Source organism: Abramis brama, assembly GCF_963993115.1.
Source record: "Abramis brama genome assembly, chromosome: 17".
NCBI lineage: Eukaryota > Metazoa > Chordata > Actinopteri > Cypriniformes > Leuciscidae > Abramis > Abramis brama.
The window spans coordinates 23,711,040-23,731,187 of record NC_139979.1 but is presented as its reverse complement, the minus strand read 5'-3'; the positions used below and the strand labels follow the sequence as shown (position 1 = coordinate 23,731,187).

At 36.6% G+C, this 20,148-nt stretch overlaps 1 protein-coding gene across 2 annotated transcripts; it reads left to right on the top strand.

The window, feature by feature from the left end:
* The first annotated feature begins 208 nt into the window (after positions 1-208).
* On the top strand, positions 209-20,117 carry kel (Kell metallo-endopeptidase (Kell blood group)). 2 transcript variants are annotated; one of them, XM_084088448.1, is made up of 18 exons: positions 209-626; positions 4,573-4,741; positions 4,828-5,148; positions 8,037-8,164; positions 8,324-8,482; positions 10,917-10,988; positions 11,128-11,316; positions 15,480-15,640; positions 15,740-15,857; positions 15,959-16,054; positions 16,149-16,247; positions 16,319-16,396; positions 16,497-16,603; positions 17,382-17,471; positions 18,105-18,172; positions 18,260-18,420; positions 18,991-19,080; positions 19,160-20,117. In XM_084088448.1, the coding sequence occupies exons 1-18, from the start codon at positions 600-602 to the stop codon at positions 19,322-19,324; spliced, it is 2,298 nt and encodes a 765-aa protein (XP_083944574.1). In that variant the 5' UTR covers positions 209-599; the 3' UTR covers positions 19,325-20,117. The 2 variants fall into 2 exon arrangements, with proteins under 2 accessions (XP_083944574.1, XP_083944575.1); XM_084088449.1 differs by having other exon boundaries at positions 452-626; positions 16,497-16,600; positions 19,160-19,949.
* Positions 20,118-20,148: the final 31 nt, after the last annotated feature.

Here is a 20,148-nt window from a genome sequence, read left to right as displayed (position 1 = left end):
CCATGTGACGGCTTCCAAACATGTTCGTTCCCACGCAATGTGTGACGTGCTCTTTTGTGGTTTTGCTCCTCTCACACCCCCTAAATTCTTATCAGCCCGCACCAGCTTCACATACGCCACTGATAGTCAGGACTGTCGACGTCTGTGTATGTAAAAATGTGAATATTTATGAATATTAAGTATGCCACTTCCTTGCACCGATGAAGCTTTAAAAATGCCCATGCAGCTTTCTTTTTTGTCACTTGGTGTTTGTGTTTTCCAGTTTAACTTGGGTGATTTAATCCAATTGATGGAGTTTGGAGCAAAATCATCTTCTGGCCCTCATAAATTTAAGAAATGGTGGTTCAGGAAATGCATCCAGAAATGCCCCATTTATATATGAGTAAAAGTGAGGGGTCTTGTGGAAAGCCAGGTCATACATGTTTATCAGTCAGTGAAAGAGTGAACAGAGAGCGTGATGAGGGAAGATAGTAGTTATATGACTTGTGGCTGACGGAGGGACAGATAGAAAGAGGAACGGTGTGACGAAATAGAAAGCTTTGCTGGAAGACCAATATGTTGGAAGAATCCTGATCAAACGGCCACACAAGAAGAACAAGATGGACGAGAACCCAGCTGGTCATCAGGTGAGGCTTTAAATATATTTACAATTTTTCAACTTTTGCCAGTGTTAATATGACAGTGGTAGTGGTAGTCACAGGAAATGACAGAAGAAGGTGGGCTGGGATCAGGGAATGCAATGAACCAGATTCAAACTCCAGTCACCCATATTGCACCACCCTATAACAGGGTGCAGTAGATTGTTGCCTAAATGACAAAGTTTTGCTTTATATCAGAAAGGTCTCTATATGCCTACATAATAGAAGTGTTGTGTGTGGTGTAAGACTCCTTCACTGTCCACTATCCACATGATGCCCTTGCGAAAGATACTTCTCGGGTTGTTGCTGTTCTATTACACGGCTCAATGTAATACTTGATTCTGATCTGCCAGTTTTACAGGCGCAGGTCACGCGAATTCGAAGTTTACCACCACAAAGCTGTTTGAAAGAAAGACTTTGTTTGAAAGTAACTTCTATGAGCTGTGCTTCATATACTATTGACAAAGGACAAAATTGACTCTTCCCCCCTGCAAAATCTCGACAAATTTTCGCTAATGTGACACACGGAGTAAGCATATAGCCTGTAACATGCCTCCATTATTTCATTGTACTGAGAAATACCTCAGTTTTTATATTGCTGTAATATTGTTGTCGAGTTTATCTTATTGCTTGGCCGATTGTACATAATTAACTGTTTTTCTTCGCGAATGCTTTAAAGGGTTAGTTCACCCTAAAATGAAAATTATAATTCACCCTTCTCAAGCATGACTTTCTTCTTTCAACCAAACACAATCGGAGCTATTAAAAATATTCTGGCTCTTCCAAGCTTAAAATGGGAGGGAACAGTAACTTGTTACCTGAGATTTTGAAGCCCAAAGCGTATCCATCCATCATAAAAGTAGCTTTAGTGGGCTAAAAGCCTTCTGAAGCGAACCCTGATAGCACAAGTAGCCTACTCTCAGAGACGTCTATTTGATGTATTCATTTACATCTGCAAGATGTATTTTTTAGAGTGTTTTCTCATCTGCAATACGTTTTTAGGACGTTTTCTGTTAGATGTCATATAGACATTTAGAAGATGTCTTGAAGATGTTTAAGATTTAAAATGTATGTAAAACTGCCTTTTCTATGATGTTTATCAGATGTTTTTACACAGCAGATGCTTTCCAGTCTTCAGATTAACAGATCTTTAGCAGACATCTTACAGACGTACCTGTGCTATCTGGGAAGCGATGTGTTTTTGTAAGAAAGATTATTCATATTTATAACTTTATACACTATAATCACTGGCTTCCAGTAATGGCCATAGGCAAAGTCTAGTTCTGGTGGAAGAGTGACCTCTGACCCGACGTATGGCGTAGGATGTAGGCGTAGCTTAAGCTTAGGTGAAAGTGGATGCCTCTAGCGGTTCAAACAATAGGGCTGGGCAACAAACTCAAAATCTTTCTTTAAAAATTCTTGCTTTAGACTTCTAATTCGTGACCGGTGTTTTGTTTTGCTCTATCCTCTGCGCTTCTGCGTTTGTCAATGCCTCATACACACTTCTGCCGGAACTAGACTTCGCCTACGGCCATTACCGGAAGCCAGTAATTACAGTTTATAATGTTATAATTATGTATATTTTTCTTACAAAAACACATCGCTTCGCTACAGAAGGTCTTTATTAACCCTCCTACACGCATAGCAGATGCTCTTCCGGCAACATGAGTTCAAATCCCAGTTTGTGGTCCTTTCCTGTCAGTTATCCAACTAACATATCTAAATAAAAGCAAAAATCACACACAAAAAAGATCAATATCAATATTTCATGTACACATGTTTATAATTATTACAGTAGCTGTAGGCTATGTGTTAGGTGGGAAAATGTAGGGTAAGTGTACCCATTAAGCCCATGTACCCTTTAAGCCCACTTTCAACTCTGAAGTCAAATTAAAAAAAGAAAAGAAAATAATATTTTATGCTGCTTATTATTTTAACCAATCCAGTGATTTGTTACTTCCCTGGCATTTTTTATTGCATACCAATCACATTTGGCAATGTTGAGTTAGCCCCACCCATGTGCATGCTGTCTCAGGGGACCTCACACAAAATAACCCCAAAACTTTGGTATTTCGGGACCCTTCAGAAATCAACACATTTCTGCAATTTTCAGCCATTTCTTTGGTAACTACATTATGTCAAATAAGAGATAAATGTATTGTTTTTTGTGTATGAACAAATAGTACTTTATCATTTTATATCATTTTCCTTTAAATGGAAAGATGAGTTTTATTAGCTTGCGTTCAAAGCTAATCTCTAGGTCAGACCATTAGCCTTACCGAAAGGCTAGACTGCCAAAGAATTAAGCAGTGACCTGCAAACAATAAATGTATTGTGATTCATTTTAAATTAATTTACAAATAAATACATCATAAATTGTTTTGTAGAGAAGATTATTTTCATATTTTTTTTTAAAGATGAGCTTAAATGGTACAGTGCCACAAAACACATGCAAACTATAGCTAACACAACATTTCTCAATGTGGGCACAATGCAAATTACTATGATACTTAGTTCACAGTATATTTAAGCTCCATGCATGTATTTGTAAACATATCTTACATTTTTAAAGGAAAATATGGTCTTTTTTCACCATTACTTACTGTGGAACCATTTAAGCCCACCTTTTGTGTTTCAATGAGGAATCCCTCTAATTGGAAACTTTGATACATTTTCTGAAAATGTTTAATGATAACATTTCTTTGTGTGCTTTCACCTTACTAACCTTTTAACCTAACCTTACTTACTATCTTAATTTACAACTATATTTAGATAGGCCTACAAATTACATTCATTCAAACGAGATAGAGCCCGTTTTGTCCTAAAGTCCCTTAAGTAAACCGGGCATAATTTGGGAGCCGAGCCAAGTTAAGGCTTGAGATTCCGGGCATGGAGAGGTCCCAGAGGGACCCTACATTCCCCACAGTCCTGAGCCCCTGGGACCGTCGGGCTCCAAGATACCGCCACTTTCTGTCCAGTTTTGACCAGGCATAACCTGGGACCCAAGCCGAGTTGGGGCTCTGGACTCCGGGCATGGAGGGGTGACCCAGTGGGCCCCCTATGCCAGGAGTATTGAGCCCTAACTCCGCTTTCTTCCTGAGATATGGTCACTTCCTGTGGAACTTTAATCGGGCATAACTCTAGAACCAAGCCGACTTAAGGCTCCATGCTCCATGCTTGGGGGGCCAACTATAGGGGACCCCCTAACCCCAGAGTCTGGAGCCCAAACTCGGCTTCCTTCCCGAGATACACCCGGTCAAAATTCCACCTTTGACCAGGCATAACTCGGGAGCCAAGCCGACTTAAGGCTCCAGACTCCCGGCGTCCAGAGTATGGAGCCCCAACTCAGCTTGGCTCCCGAGATACACCCGGTCAAACTTCCAGCTACAACTCCAGTCAACCCGACTTAAAGTTCCAGACCACCGGCCACTAACACCTACCCATCCCACCCAGGGCTCTAATTAAACATTAGCAAAAGGAATTTTTTTTAATACTTCCGTCACTGAATAAATATATTGATGTTTTACTTCTTTAAAATCAATTCATTTTTATATTATGTGAATCGAAGATGATGTGGGCTAATTTGGAACACATGCAGGCTTAAATGGTGCCAAAGTACCAATTAAGACCATGCCAGACTTTTGACTTTATTCCTAAAATATCTTAATTTTATATTCAAAAATTTACATCAACTATTTAATAAATTTTCAAATGAGAGATAAATCTTGCAATTTGTCAAAAGACAATTGTATTCATTTTCATTGTTCTTTAGTGAACATTCCTTGGCCTTGCTTTCATTGTGGCTGGATGATTGACTGCTAATGTAATTTCAATCCATCATAAAGTCAATGAGTTATGCATTCCAACTTTTTCCCAATTGTGCTTTTAACTTGACATTTTTGAACAACACGTTCATCTCAAAATGTACCCACAGGAAATGGTCACGACACCACAGGAACAGCCTCGTTCTGATGAGCCAAATCCAGTGGGCTGCAATAAGTACCGCTGGTGCTTATTAGTTCTCTTTGCCTTCTCTCTCTTCGCAACTACCTTGGGTTTGGGCATCTATTCCCACCTGCAAAAGGAATCACAATTGAAATCAGGTACAAACCTAGGAACTAGGTCTTATTCTGGTATAGTTTAATATCATTGGTAACAGTGGTTGTGATTTCTATCTCTTGTCTTTCAGCTGCTGCTCCTCCTTGCCTTTCTCCCGCCTGTCTAAAAGCATCAGAGCATTTTTCTGTTGCCATGGATCCTTTTTCTCACCCCTGTGACTACTTCCTGTTTGCCTGTGGAGCAGGTGGATCTTCCACCAACAAGGAGAGACAGAGAATCAAGGGGTCCTCCAATGAAGACAATGGAGAACTGGACAAAAAAAGACAAGTGAGGACAGGAAGACTAGTGAGGATGAGAAGAGAGGCAGATGTTCAAGGAAAAAGTGATGGATGGCTAAATAAATTTCCAGACAGACAGACTGCTTTACTGAAAGCCATTAAAGAAATACTAGGTGAGTGAAAGTCCACTATGTTTTTTGTACATAAAACATAACCAATGAAATGGTTTCATAGTGTCTTCAGTTTTCACTTCTGCTTCTATCTGTCTAAGTTCCTGAGCCTAAGCTGGTTTGCTGGTCTTCTAGTCAGTCAGACTGGTCAGTTTTAAAAGGTTTTGGGCACTAATCACCTGATCAAACAGGGAGACCAGCTAGACTTGGATCTATACATTGGTTATTGATTGAATGGAGTGATGACATTTTGATTGAACATTAGAAGAAACATGCAAGAAGGACTGAATCAGTCAAGATCAATAAGATGAATTTTTAAAAAATTTATTGAATTCAAATTTTCTATCAGTCTGGGGCACCAACTTAAACTGAAGAACAGACGAAACCAGGTAAATCAGCAAACCATCTGTGACGGGTCAAAGTTAAATCTATCTATCATTCTGTCAGTCAATCAATCATTCTATCTATCATTTTGTCTATATTTCATTCACTTGTGCTAAAAAAAAATAATTAAAAAAATGATTATCAGGGAAGACTGTCAACATACAGACTTTGTTTTTCTCAGTCGCTTTGGTACATTTCTTGAATCATCCTTAACATTTACAAACATTTTCAACATAGATAATAATCAGAACAATTTCTTGAGCATCAAATCATCATATTAGAATGATTTCTGAAGGATCATGTGACACTGAAGACTGGAGTAATGATGCTGAAAATTCAGCTTTGATCACAGGAATAAATTACATTTTACAATATATTCACATAGAAAACAGTTATTTTTAAATGTTAATTTTATTTCACAATATTATTGTTTTTACTATATTTTTAATCAAATAAATGCAGTCTTGGTTAGCATTAGAGACTTATTTCAAAGACATACAAAAGACATAATGTTACATCAACATAACAAACAATTTGTCAAAGAGCCAACAATATTTAGCATGAAATGCCAGGTTTATTAAAAGGAAAGAAGCTACAGCAGAGGTGAAATGCAGAAAAGAGAAAGAAGAATACACAGAAAATAATTTCTTAGGATAACAGAATTTATGTTTTTAGGTTTACTTATTGTTTTAATATTGCTCATATAGCTTCACTTACATTTGGATGTCAAAGCCTTCTTAAAATAAATGAAATGAATAAAAATTGAGAGTGGGGGGAAATGGACATGAGTTCACCTGTGTTTCCTACTTCTCTGTCAGCAACTTCCTTCAGAATTGTTGAAATCCTGGAGCTTCTCCTCTGTTGTAGAGGGGTTATTTTGTCGCTGCTAAAATAACAGAACATTTATCAATATTTGTCTACCGTGAAAGATCAAAACGCATTTGAACTAACAGACCATTTTAGCGCTCCGTGTAAGTGACGTCATCGATTAACAGCACATACATTTATGTTAAATATCAGTTTGTTAAATTAGTCAACTTCCAATCACCCATTCAACTGACAGCAAAACCTTTACAAAACTATAATAGCCTCTCATCTACACAAATGTGATTAAAAGCCCAAACTTTTATAAACAAGAGCTTAGCCTAAGTTACCTCTTCTGAAAACAGACTTTTTCGAAGACACTAAACCATTTCTATAAAGTCAATATTCAACAGATGTGTGTCAATAACACGAAAGAAAAGTGTCAGGAACAGTTGTGTGTATTATGTGTGTGATTTTAGAGACTAAACTCACCTGAAAGCAGTGAAAACAACAGCGACAGAGGCAGTTTGCTGCTTGTCAGTTGTGTTTGCTGCGCCGTTTCCATGGCAACTCTGCGCGCTCCAGGGTTTGAAAGCTACTCGAATGTTCAACGCGCACGGCCGCACGCCCATAACAGTAACGTTACTGTGTTGATATCGATGGCTCGAGAATCAATTATTCTCTCGTGCAGGGGCTGTTTATGTGAGAAAGCGGTGTTCTTTATAAAAAAGCACTTTGTTGAAATTGCATTTATTAGGACTCATGGGATATTATAAAAAATAATCCAAACTATAATAGCCTATAATAGCATTGCCTACATATTTTAAAATTGTATCATATATTGCTGCCATAATAACCATTTAAATTTTTATGTGCTTTCTTCTCTTTCCCATTTTTGTTCGCTGAGGTGGAGCTGCGATGAAATATTGTTCTTGTAAATACTTTCAAGCATTTCAGTAATAAAAGTATACGTCACGTACGGTGCTCGGCAGTGATCAAAAAGGATTTAAACAGTGAATTTTGAATCTCTTCTTGAAAACGCAGAGATGTGGATTCAGACGGCAACACGACCTGTTTGTCAAAAAACTGAGGTACTAATTTGGCCAGGGATTTTTACGCGGTTGGGTGAGGAAAAACACTGATATTCGGACGGCACTAAAATAACCGTTACCCCTGTAAATGTTTAAAATACCGTACGAGCCCATGATAAACAATATTAGCGTCCGAATAGGACTTAACTGACAGTAAGCCTATGCTTTCACTGGCCTTTAAAAGCGCTCTTTAATTAAAATAAATTTATAAAATTTTATTATATATAATAATATAATTTAAAATTCTAACAACAATCAGTGTAATGACAATTTTATTCTTTGCATGAAAACACTTGAATTAGCCTAACTGAACACCGTCTGGGTGTATTAAAACTTCAGAATTATATTCATATAGACCTGCAACAGTGATAAGGTAAAGCTAAGAGTGGTCCTGACCAACCTTCCGAAAGTATGACTTACAGAAGGTATACTTAACTAAGAACGTTTCGGGAAACACGTATTAACGATAAGGTACAGCTTAAGGTGTAACTTAAGAACGACGTAGCGTTAAGAAGGTTTCGGGAAACCCAGCCCAAAATCGTACAGTGTGTACTGGTTATAATGCCACATGTGTCAAATTCAGTTTCATCTGTATGGTCTCTGTGTGATCAGAGTCTCCTGAGGAGGGTGTTTCTGTGAGTGCTGCAGAACAGAAAGCAAAGAAGTTCTTCAAGACCTGCATGGATGCAGAATCTCCAGAGAAAGTGGGTTCAGAACCCTTCCTCACACTACTCCAGCAGGTACACACACTTTTTAGGATAAGAGAAAGTAAAAAAAATAAAAAGTACACTTATGTTGCATCATGTATTTTGCTCCAGTGCTCTGTTTTTTCACTCTCTATCTCTCTCTCTCTATCTCTCTCTCTCTCTCTCTCTCTGTCTGTCTCTGTGTGTGTGTAGTTAGGTGGCTGGGCAGTATCAGGTGAATGGAATCAGACAGATTTTAACACCACCCTCACCCTGCTGATGAGCCAGTACTCCACATTTCCTTTCTTCAGTGTGTATGTAGGGCCAGACTCTGGTGAAGAGCAAAATGCTTCCAATCAACACTACATACAGGTGATCACTAATACTAATTTACATTTTTTTGTAAATGATGATTTCACTGACTAGGCTACATCTTTCAAATTACATTAATTTCTCACTCAGACACAACCACCACCAAAATCATATGTACCTACAGGCCAATTTGCATGTTTACATTCTCTAGGGATGCAGTGATTTTTTATTGCTGATTCCAATTTATTTTACGAGCAAATTGGCCGATTCTGATAACGGTCGCCTTAACAGGCCAAACTGACCTTAGATAAAAAATATCTGTAGCCATTTGAAATTAGAGGCAACCACTGAATTTAATCACAATCCAAACAAAGATGCTACACAGGTAGCATTAGCAGTAGTTTTTTATTTCAATTAGATTGTATAATTTCAAGATTTAGTTACCGATCATGTGTTTGGAGCAAAAAATGTCCAATGTTAGTATAATTTTTAATTAATTTTCATAATAATTTTGAAATAAATGGTAATTTTCTACCCTGATTTTAGCCCTCTGATTTGAAAGCTCTGTTTGAAGGGGCGTGTCTGCTGTGAGATTTCAGTGTAAACGCCCACCGCTGTGATTGGCTAACATCTTTGCGTATGAAATATTTGTCGCACATTAGTTTAGGGTCCCGTTCTTACTATTAACTAACTATTAAATATGACTTTTGCCTCAATAAACTTCTAATTGCTGCTTATCAATAGTTAGTAAGATAGTTGTTAAATTTGGCTTTTGGGTAGGATTAAGGGATGTAGAATATGGTCATGCAGAATAAGGCATTAATATGTGTTTTATATTTATAAGTACTAATAAACAGACAATATCCTAGTAATATGCATGCTAATAAGCAACTAGTTAATAGTGAGAATTGGACCCTAAACTAAAGTGTTACCGAAATATTACATGTGGAACTCTTTCAAAAACTTTTACTACGTTTTGACAATTACAGCTGTCAAGATTAACTAATCGTGAAAAGTGTTGATTATAGTGTTGATTATTATGAAAGGCATGAAAGGTTGCAGCGATAAGCATTGTTGTAGCCAATGACAGATATTTCTGTTGAGTGCATGAATGCAGTGATCTCGTCTTTGCAACTGGATTTCTGCACTCTTACAAATGCTTTCATCATAATTAACAGTGCAAACACAACGTAAACAAGTGATTCATTGTGCAGTGTAGAATGCGTCATTTATTATAATCGGAGTTTTGGCGCGAGTCCAGAACTCAGTCACGGATAAACTCGCGCTGTTTGATTGACAGCTCCAGCGATTATAAAGGGAGGGTTCTTTGATTGCTTTCTGTATATAATTTAATCACAGTTTAAATAACAGATTTAAATGCTACTAGAAACCATGTGAAGTTGATAGTTTAGTCACTGATGCATAAACAGCAATAAACGATTTTGAGACAAAGAACATCTGTATATGAATCATATCGGAAATCACTGATCACACAGATTAGGCATTAGAATTAACACGGTTGCTTGCATGTTGTGGCACTACTGTCGGGTCTGTATCTTACAGTGAAAGTCTGCAAAGCCTGCGCTGAAATTGCGACTGATTTACCAAATAATCCACAGTGAAATGTACCGAACAAACAAATAATGCTCTACTTAGACATTCACATAGTTGAAAATAAATAACCACTTTCCTAGCATTAGGATCCTTTGGAAGGTAATGTTATTGTTAGTCCAGTGACCCTGTATCGCTCTTCTCTCCTCGTGATCTCACTAACACGCCAGTGGGCAGGGCCAAAGACGCGATGATGTAGAAGTAGGCGTTGATCTGATTCTGCAGAGGTATTCTTTCGTCGCACTATTATGTCATAACGTTACAAAATCCCAAACGAGTCGTTTTCTGAGCTTGGATTCAATAAAAGCTGTTTTTGGACTAACAGGGAAAGTTTTGAGTTCTGAAACTTACAGGATGTTTTTATAGTACAATGACCTCTTACATGTCAAAAGGAAAATTTTATTTCTCAATTCATGACCCCTTTAAACTTAAGTTCAAAACCAAACATAATACTAAACTGAACTAGACAGCAATTTGCCAAATTTCTACAATAATAGCATATTGAGATATATTCTGAATCTAAAAAATGAAATGCTATCAAAACAATTAGATGTAGCTGAACACTTACACTGATGTTAGTCGTTATATTTTTAGTCTGTTAGTCTAAATATTTTTTTACAAAAGAAAACATTGTATAAAGCTACCTGTAGTCAGAGTTTTTTTAGTTTTAAGTGAGTTTGTTGGGTTTCAACCTTTGCTTGTGTTATGGAACAATGACTTGATTTGAGACATGTATTAAGTGTTTATGTAGTTTTATGTGGTTTTGGGCAGTGATTCATATTACACCCCTGACATAAATGCTCAATATTTTGGTAAATTTTCTTTGTTTATCAGATTGTTTTGTCCTCTATGTTGTTTAAAAATGTTGATTACATTTCCATAGATTGATGAGCCTCATTTTCAGTTCCCTATTGACTGGAACAACACCACACATAAATCCAAAGCTAGTACCCGGGTAGGTATTTTCTTTTTAGCTTAGCACCAGATTTTACACATAACTAGTGTGGCTAATGCTCATAAAACATTATTATACAGGCTTCTTTGATATTTTGGTAACATCTCTTTTGTTGTCTGTCTCTGCTCCTCTTTCTCAGTATTTGCGTCCATTCTTTTTGTCCTGTGGTCAGTATTTGGCTCTCTTGGGTGTTCCCTCCTTTAAAACAACTCAGCACTGTGGTCTTTACATATCTCTGTCCACAACTCTCGCTGTGGCCACGTCCCCTCTACACTACCGCCTCAGTCAGAAGTTACTCTACCACAGAATTACCATCCAAGAGCTACAGGTCTGTGTGTTTGTGCGTAATTTGGATTTCCTGTCTGACATACTGTGTATAAATGGGTCAATAACAAATAAGAGAAAGGGAAAATCCAATTTTTTTTATTACAATTGTTTTTTTTACCTGTTAACTGTCACCCCCTCACACACACACACACACACACACACACACACCCACCCCCCTTTTTTTTGGAGCATAGATCTGATCTTAAAGACCTAAGGTTGATCTCTTCTTAAAGAAGACACTCAGCAGATTATTGCAGAAGTGAAAGCACTTTAAAAAATGAAAGTGTAGTTATAGAAATTTACTGTGAAGCAAATGTACTGAACATTTACCAAAATAATTTGGAGTCTAAAATTGCTAGAAAATGGCATATGGCATATGTGTGATCCAAATTTGAAGTTGATATTTCAAAACTTCAGCATGCTAAAAGGTTTCCCAGACAGCAACATAGTGTCATAGTGTCGGCCCACATGTGGTACACGTGGAATCCACAGTACCAGATGTGAGCCGGATCTTGGCCCGGATCGGAAAAATTAAAAATACTTCTGAGAAAGCAATTCATGTCTAGAGGAGATGGGGGAGAACTACTGGAAATACCGTGTTCAGCTTTTAAAGTGTCAGTTCTTCCAGAAACCAATAACTTTTGTTCAGTTCAGTATGTGTCACTGCAGCTGGTTTGCTCTCCTTTGTCTATGAGCTATGTCCAATTTCAAAACTGTTTTCACAGAATCAATTTTGAGTGTTTAAGCTTTGGAATAATACCTAATTTATAATTATTACTATAATATGTCGTAGGGGGGAAAAGCAATAAAAAGCATGCCATGTGTGCCCTACACTGACAGTTAAAGGAACACTCCACCGTTTTTTGAAATAGGGCTTATTCACCTTCTTTCCTACATTTAGATAGGTGGTCAAATGGATTTTTGTCTCAGTGCATGCATTGTTTTAGTTTGACAGGGTAGGCGCTAGCTTAGCTTAGCATAATGAATGGAATCCTTTGTTGCCAGCTAGCATGTCCTGAATAAAAAAAAACACCTAATTACTTCTTGTGGCCTGCGTATTCACAATGAGTACAAATAGCAATGCAGATTAAGACTAGGCGATTTTCTAGGCAGATATTGACTTATATATTAAGGACTATATTAGGGGGAAGCACAGGCGAAGCACTGCTACTTGGGCGTGATATATCATATAAGTCAATATCTGCATAGGAAATCGCCTAGTGTTAATCTGCATTGCTATTTGTACTCGTTGTGAATACGCAGGCCACAAGAAGTAATTAGGTGGGTTTTTTTATTTTTTTATATTACTTTTACTCAGGACATGCTAGCTGGCAACAAAGGATTCCATTCATTATGCTAAGCTAAGCTAGCGCCGACCCTGTCAAACTAAAACAATGCATGCACTGAGACAAAAATGCATTTGCCCACCTATCTAAATGTAGGAAAGAAGGTGAATAAGCCCTATTTCAAAAAACGGTGGAGTGTTCCTTTAACAGGCTATAACAAACGTGCCACATTCTAAGAAATGTTCTCTTTGTATTCATATTTGTTTCATATGGTTTTAGAAATACATTATTATTATTGTTTTATTTCTCAAGAAAACTAACATTTAATCAGTGCTTAATTTGTAAAGTGGGAGGTCCCGGAGCGCAGAGGGGGGGTGGATCCGGCGACTCAAAACGGGGGTTGGAGGTAACGGAACAAAAAAAAAAAAAAAAAAAAAATTACACTGCCTAAGTATAGCTTCTATGCAGGGGCTGCGCCAGAGAATTGTTAACGCATGTGCTGAGGGGTTGCTAGATCATTGACGGGGGAGCTGCGCAAAACTTGGCCACTAAATATTTAATATTCAGTTATGTTAATGATCACAATTAAAGTTTTAATTTTATTAAATTGAACAAGCGCAACATTCAGCATTCAATCAAATATTCTAAAAGATGTAGGCTATTATTAATAATAATGTTATTTCAACACAATATCTCGTTATTTCGACATAATATGTGTGCGTGCAACAAGCAAGATGTGCATTTGTAAATCCGGTGACGCGTGCACTGATTTTTATTAATAAACAAGTGTTTTCTCTGACAGTGTCGACTCGGCTGCAAAGATGAAGCTGACGATCGCCATCTCCGTGTGAACGCGCCATAGAGAGAATTGCACATAATAAATAGGCCTAATGGATTACATAATCAGAGAGTAGCCTTTTTCTTTTTTCGTTTTGAATTATTTCGTTTAAAGACATTTCAAGCTTTGTGTATTTGATGTATTTCTCATGTCTGTGTGAGGCATACACTGAGTTTCGTTAAGTTAGGATGAGATGCGCTCCAGTTCACGTGCAGTGCAAGTGACCGCGCGGGCGCCTCCATGATTGTCTGTTATATTTGCTTTTTATTAATTAAATCCAGACAATTGGTTGATGAAAAATTGATTAAAATAAAGATACAATTTATACAAAACGAAATTCACTTAAGAAATGCTTTCTACAAAACAAAACTTGATGAAGTGGACAAAATCATGTCTGACCCGCTCCATGTCTCATATTGCGCATCCTATCTTACTCGTGCTGTTCACTTTTCATAAATCAACATAAATGAAAAAGATAAATAAATAACATTATAATATTTTAACAAATATGAAACTAAATGCGCTTTTTTAATGGCTACAACAGTATAGTAGGCCTACAGACTCTCTATTTGTACAAATTGCTGCACATTCATTTAATTCTGAATTTTGCACACACAAGTTGAAAGGCATTTGTTCAAATCAAGTTCACGGATAATTGTGCGTGCTTTTATTAATCATTATGATACTAAAATCATAACAAAGTAGGCTATGCTATGTACAAAAAAATCAGATGAGCCCAGAATATGAACGCAATTACACGTTAAGCATTTTCCTCCCATAGAAAACCATTATAAGAACGCTTAATGTGGCTTAATGCAGATTAGAATGTCCCCTTATTGTGTCGAAATAACGAGATATTATGTCGATACTACTGCTGTGTCCACCGTGGTCTCCACATTCTTGATCAGCGGAAACGATTTTTGCTGGTTTGGGATCTGACTGGCCAGCGTATTTGAAAAAGTTAAGCAAACTGTTCTGTCTTTTTGACATTTTTCCCCTGAGTGAAACGATCGAGGCTATCGAACAGCAATCTCAACTAGTAGTCTACAACAAGCGTGCAAGTCATGTGTCACAAACATTGAACACTACACAAACAGTAGGCTAATTTAATTTTTTTCATTTAGGCAATTAATTTTCCATAGTGACACAGGAGGTGCCGGATCCAATGTCGGAGGTGACGGAACATGTTCCGGCGTGTTCCGGCTCAAATTATTTCCCTGCATTTAATGACTCATGATGTCATGTGATATAAAAAGTATAAAGTATTTTCTTACATACATACATGTATGCAAGTCTTATTATTTTCGAAAATGTCTTTAAATAATCATTTTAAATAATAATAAAAGGTGAAAAGTTTTTTTTGAACAAATATAATAAATTATTTAAATTATATTAATTAACCATTTTGTGCAGTAGCTCTATATTACAGAAAAACTATATTTCTGCATGTTGACAATGTTATTTTATTATTATTTATATACTATTATAGTATTTATTAATATTTTGAATTGGCTTTTATTTTTAAATTTTCAGTTTAAGTTTTTGTAAATTGTTATTTGTTAAATTTGTTACGTGCTTTTGTAATTTTTTTAATCGCTTCAATTGAAATGCTTTCATGCATTTTATTCCAGTTTTAGTTAATGACAACTGCACCTATGATTTAGCTGACCACATGACTTGGATTTGGTGGACACTTAAAAATAATATTAATAAGCAGTGAGATTTTTGATTAATTGTTATTTTCTCAAAGAAATAATAATACAAGTGTATGCCAAACTACATAATAAGGTTTTCCTTTTAAGTATTCCATTCTTTTTTAACTAGGCTTTTTTCTTCATTATAATATCAGGGCAGTTGAGTTGGATCACCCTGATGTTTTCCCCCAAATTAAAAACATGCTCATCATAGACGTTGTATTCAAATTACTGTGTGAATAAATTAGATTTATGAGTACATTAATAGATCTGGACAAAAAATGAACATCATGTCATTAACCCAAATAATGTATGTAACTGATGCTGTTTTTGCTGTCCCTCACAGACTCAGGCTCCAGCCATTGATTGGCTTGCTTGCCTACAAGCCATGTTTCAGCCTCTTCCTATCAGCCAATCAGATATTGTTTTAGTCCACAATATCCGATACATTATCCACATGTCCCAGACAATCAGCCAATGGCGAGTCAAGCCAGAGATAATGGGCACGTAAGTCACTTTTTGGCATGGTTTCTTAAAATTTGATAGATTTTGATAAATGATACAAATGTTTTGTTTCTCCGTTTGTGCCTGTGTATAAATCTGCAGCATCCCTCTTCACACATACATGATCTTTAGTCTTTTGCAAACACTAATACCTGCGCTGGACTCGAGGTTCTTCCAAACAATGAGAAACTTTTCCATTGTGACTGGAGACACTCAGGAGGTGGGTCGGCATTGGATTCATTCCCCACAAAGCCTATTTGTGTGAAGTGAAGCAGTTCAGACTGCATTATATATTTCATTCGCGTATGTCTGTGATTTTAGGAGATGCCACGCTGGTGGCGATGTGTTCAGCAGACAGAGCGAGGATTTGACGCCTTACTCAGTCATGCAATTAGAGAACGACATGCACAGAAAGAGGTCTGGTTGGACCAAATGAACAAATAAAGGATTGATTATGCATGAACATGTATTTAATAGAGCAATGACGCAAGTGTTTTTCTCTCTCTGCCAGGCTGAAGAGTTGATTCATGATGTTTATTCATCCCTCAAGAAGAAACTAACAGATCTGAGCTGGAGGGACAACAAATCATCAGACTTTATTTTGAATAAGGTATGTTGTGAATCATATACAAAATTAAACTGCGGATGGATTTTGTTCTGATAATCTTGTGTGTTTTTCAGATAAAATCTCTTAATCCAAGACTCCCCACTAAAACAAATAATCTCAATCATACAGAACTCGACCATCTCTATGCAGAGGTAGCTTCATTTGAAGATGAATAAATGAACAAGCAGTGTAGTCGGGATGAGTGAATTAAATATTCTTCATTCGCTGTGTTTCTGCTCCTCTTTGCACTAGGTGGTTTTGAAAGAGGAGGATTTTTTCTCCAACTACCTGCAGATGCTTGTGCTGGAGCAGAAGAGCAGGTGCAGACTGCTCTCACACGGCACACGGGCTGAAGGAGGGTGAGTGCTCGCACATTAGCAATGAAATTTAAGGTAACGTTTTGTCACAGTGTCAAATATGAGAAAAATATTCTTTGGATTTGTATATTATTTCACGGTAATCTTCTTAAAAATCACAGTTTATATACACAGTACTATATGCGTTGTTTATAACAGTATATATGTTCTAATTTTTATTTATTTATTGTTTTTATATAAAATATTTTTTTATAAGATTTTATTGTTTATATATTTATATAAAGGTTTTACTTTTATTTCTTAACTAATATACTTTATTTTTTCCCCTTCCCCCAAAATAAACATTTGTAAATTTAAAAATTATACATTGTAAGGCTCATGTGACCTGAGTTATTTGCAGCACATATTATTTTATATCTATGGATTATGCAAATGGCATTTACCTTCAAAAGACACAACTAATTTGACCTGAATGTCAAATTTTAGTTCACATGAACTAAATCACCAATTAACTACTCATTAACTTATTCACTTTTTAGTCTCATCTTTTTGTTTTTCATATCCTTTTTTACTTAAATCTTTCCATCGGTTGTTGAAGGGATGGAGGAAGCTTGGAATGCGAGCTTGAGGTTGATTGAGGGTTTAAGCGAACTAAATGATTGGAAAAGTCTGTCATTTCACTGGCAGTGACATTTTGATTAACGAGTTTTTGTTTTAAAAGTGCACTGATTAACTGCATGCATTTTGAATATAGATAGGGTGAATATTCAATTCATGCCATCATCATCCATTTTACATTTCTGTCTTTCCTCTCCTATAGTTTGTCTATCACTCCATCCATCTCTGGTAATGACATCATCATCCCTGTTGGAATGTTTGTTTTGCCTTTCTTCCATTCCTCATATCCCAGGTATCTTATTACAACATAAACACAGAATATTCATTCAGCTGTAAAAATATTAACTTGGGTATATCCTGATATACTTTGCACCGCTGTTAGTAAAATGTTAATATGTTATTGTGTAATGTTACTCTGATTATTCCTCATTCTCCACTCCATTCTAGTTTTATATGATGAAGATGTATGATGCATAAATATGAATGTATGAAAGTTAGATACAAATGTTTACATAAGGAATAATCCTCAGCTAGCTGTGCTTTAAACGATTTTACGTGGAGGAAAATAACTTTTTGAAAATTGAATTCTAACATTTATTTGAATTAATTAACCTATCGATCGAGAGAGAGAGAGAGAGAGAGAGAGAGAGAGAGAGAGAGAGAGATGTGCGTGTGAATTACCTGTAATTTAATTACTTCAAAAACAGCGACATTGACAACAAGTTTCTGTGCTCCTGTTTTCGTGTGTGACGTATGCGTGTGTGCGATTTACTGCAAGCAAAGTAGATTTTGATAGTATATAACTAGATCAGTGATTTAACTGACTTGGAACTACCTGTGCATTAAACAGTATTATTGCACACCTTTCAGCCAATCAGAATCAAGTATTCAGACAGACCATGGTATAAATTACAATATTCTCTAGGGCACTGAATTATGGGACACTGGGATCTCTAATGGCTAAAGATCTTCTCCACCTTCTGCTTCCTGATAGTAAGTCGGTATGGATTTCAATATGAATATGCATATGTGATGTGTTTTTGAGTGTTTTGAACCCCCTTCTATGTTTCTCATCACTAGTCCACACACAGGCCAACAATCCAGAGTCAGAGAGTATGTGCGTGTGGTCTCATTATCTGAGTGTGACCAAGGGTCCGGGACAGGCTGGCACATTCTCCCTCCCCCCGTCTAAACAGCAGGAGGTTTGGGTGCAGTACTCTGCTCTACAGGTGGCACTGGATGTAAGTTAACTCACTGTAGTCTAGGGGTTTTCAGTCGTTTAGACGCCACAGACCCCCAAATATGATCACCCCATACTAAAAATGAACAGGCATCTTAAATAGTTTCTTATTCAAAGACCCAATTTTTACTGTGCAAAAATTAAATGATTTCTTTGTTTCTGCCCAGCTAACAGGGAACTTTGGGACATGAAAAATGGAATGTTCCCTTAATGATCGCATGACAAAAAAATACTGGACATTTTGGATGTTTGTAAAATATTCAGAAATAACATTTTCATAATTTAATAAGAATGTTAGAAATTGTATTAGCTGGGTATTAAGTACTATGTTGTTTTTGTACTCATTATAGTACTGTAGTCTTAGATTTATTATTTATTAATTAATTAATTTAAAGCTATTTTTTATTTATTTAAATCTTTTTTTTTTTACTTTTTTTCCCCACTGTTTTTCTTTAAACTTTTCAACAGACCCCCTAGCACTTCCATACGCCCCCCTATTTGAAAACCTCTGCTCTGGTAACCCAACATTTGTCTTTGTCAACCTTTTATATTCCATATTTGTTCCTTACAGGCTTATAAGATGAGTTTCACAAGACATCCAACGGACTCATCTCTATCAGGCCTCTCTTACATTCACCTGTTCCTCTCATCCTTTACTAAGGTACAGAGAACATCTCAAAGAGAATTACATAGACACTCAAGCATGTGTGCTAATCAAACATTCAAATCAAATGTTACAGGTAACGTGTGACGCTGACCCCTACCATGAGTTCATGCCCTTTGAACCTTCATTCCTGGTGACAGTCCTGTGTTCGAACTCAGGCTTCTGCCCCAAACTGCTGACCTGCCTGAATAAATCTCAGAGTTCTCCTCATGAGATGTGCCAGAGTCGAACGCTGCACTGAATCTGGGGGGGAACACCTCCAGTGAGACCTGTTGGAGCTGGTTTGGGACTGTTGAACCATTGGAGCTGCTCAATGTTTAGTGAAAATAGGAGAAAGACATTCCAGAGATCACTAACCTTTTTATATTCACTGGATAAGTAATGGGTTTAAAAATGTCACATATACATTTAGGCAACATAATCACATTTGATAAGTGATGTACAGTATGATAAACAGTTAAAAGCTGCTTGGTGGATATGATCTCTCATAACACTTTGAAAATGTACCGTGCTTTTAAAGAATTTGGGGGGAATTCATGCAAAATAATATATTATGGGAGGGAGGAAATATGTATTTTTTACAACACCTGTGGGAGTATTCCCTAGTTTGTTTATAAAGTTACACTGGTTTAATATGTGGTAACTATGGTCTTACTGTAAATACCACAGTTAAACTGGTTACAACAAAACTATGTTAAGTTTTAGAAAGGAAGGAGAGCGCTCTCACCTCGTAAAAGCAATTTAATTTATTAATGATGAATGTACCTGTACTCTCTCTAGTGTAATACAGTTTGAGGTCTGGAGTCGGAATGTATCATAAATGTCACTCTTATATGTGAAACTTATTATATTTGAAAGAAACGTAGAATTGTGTTTTGGAATGTGTTCTTTTCGGGTGTGTAGCCATCATGAAAGTTCAGGGTTTGTTTTGATTCTGACACAAGCATAAATCGATGATTCTTGGTATTTTTGTTATTTAAAATTGTGTTTATAAATGTATTATTGTTTTCATAATAACATAATGTCATTTAATTAATAGGTGGTCAAGTGTAGTAGTATTTTACA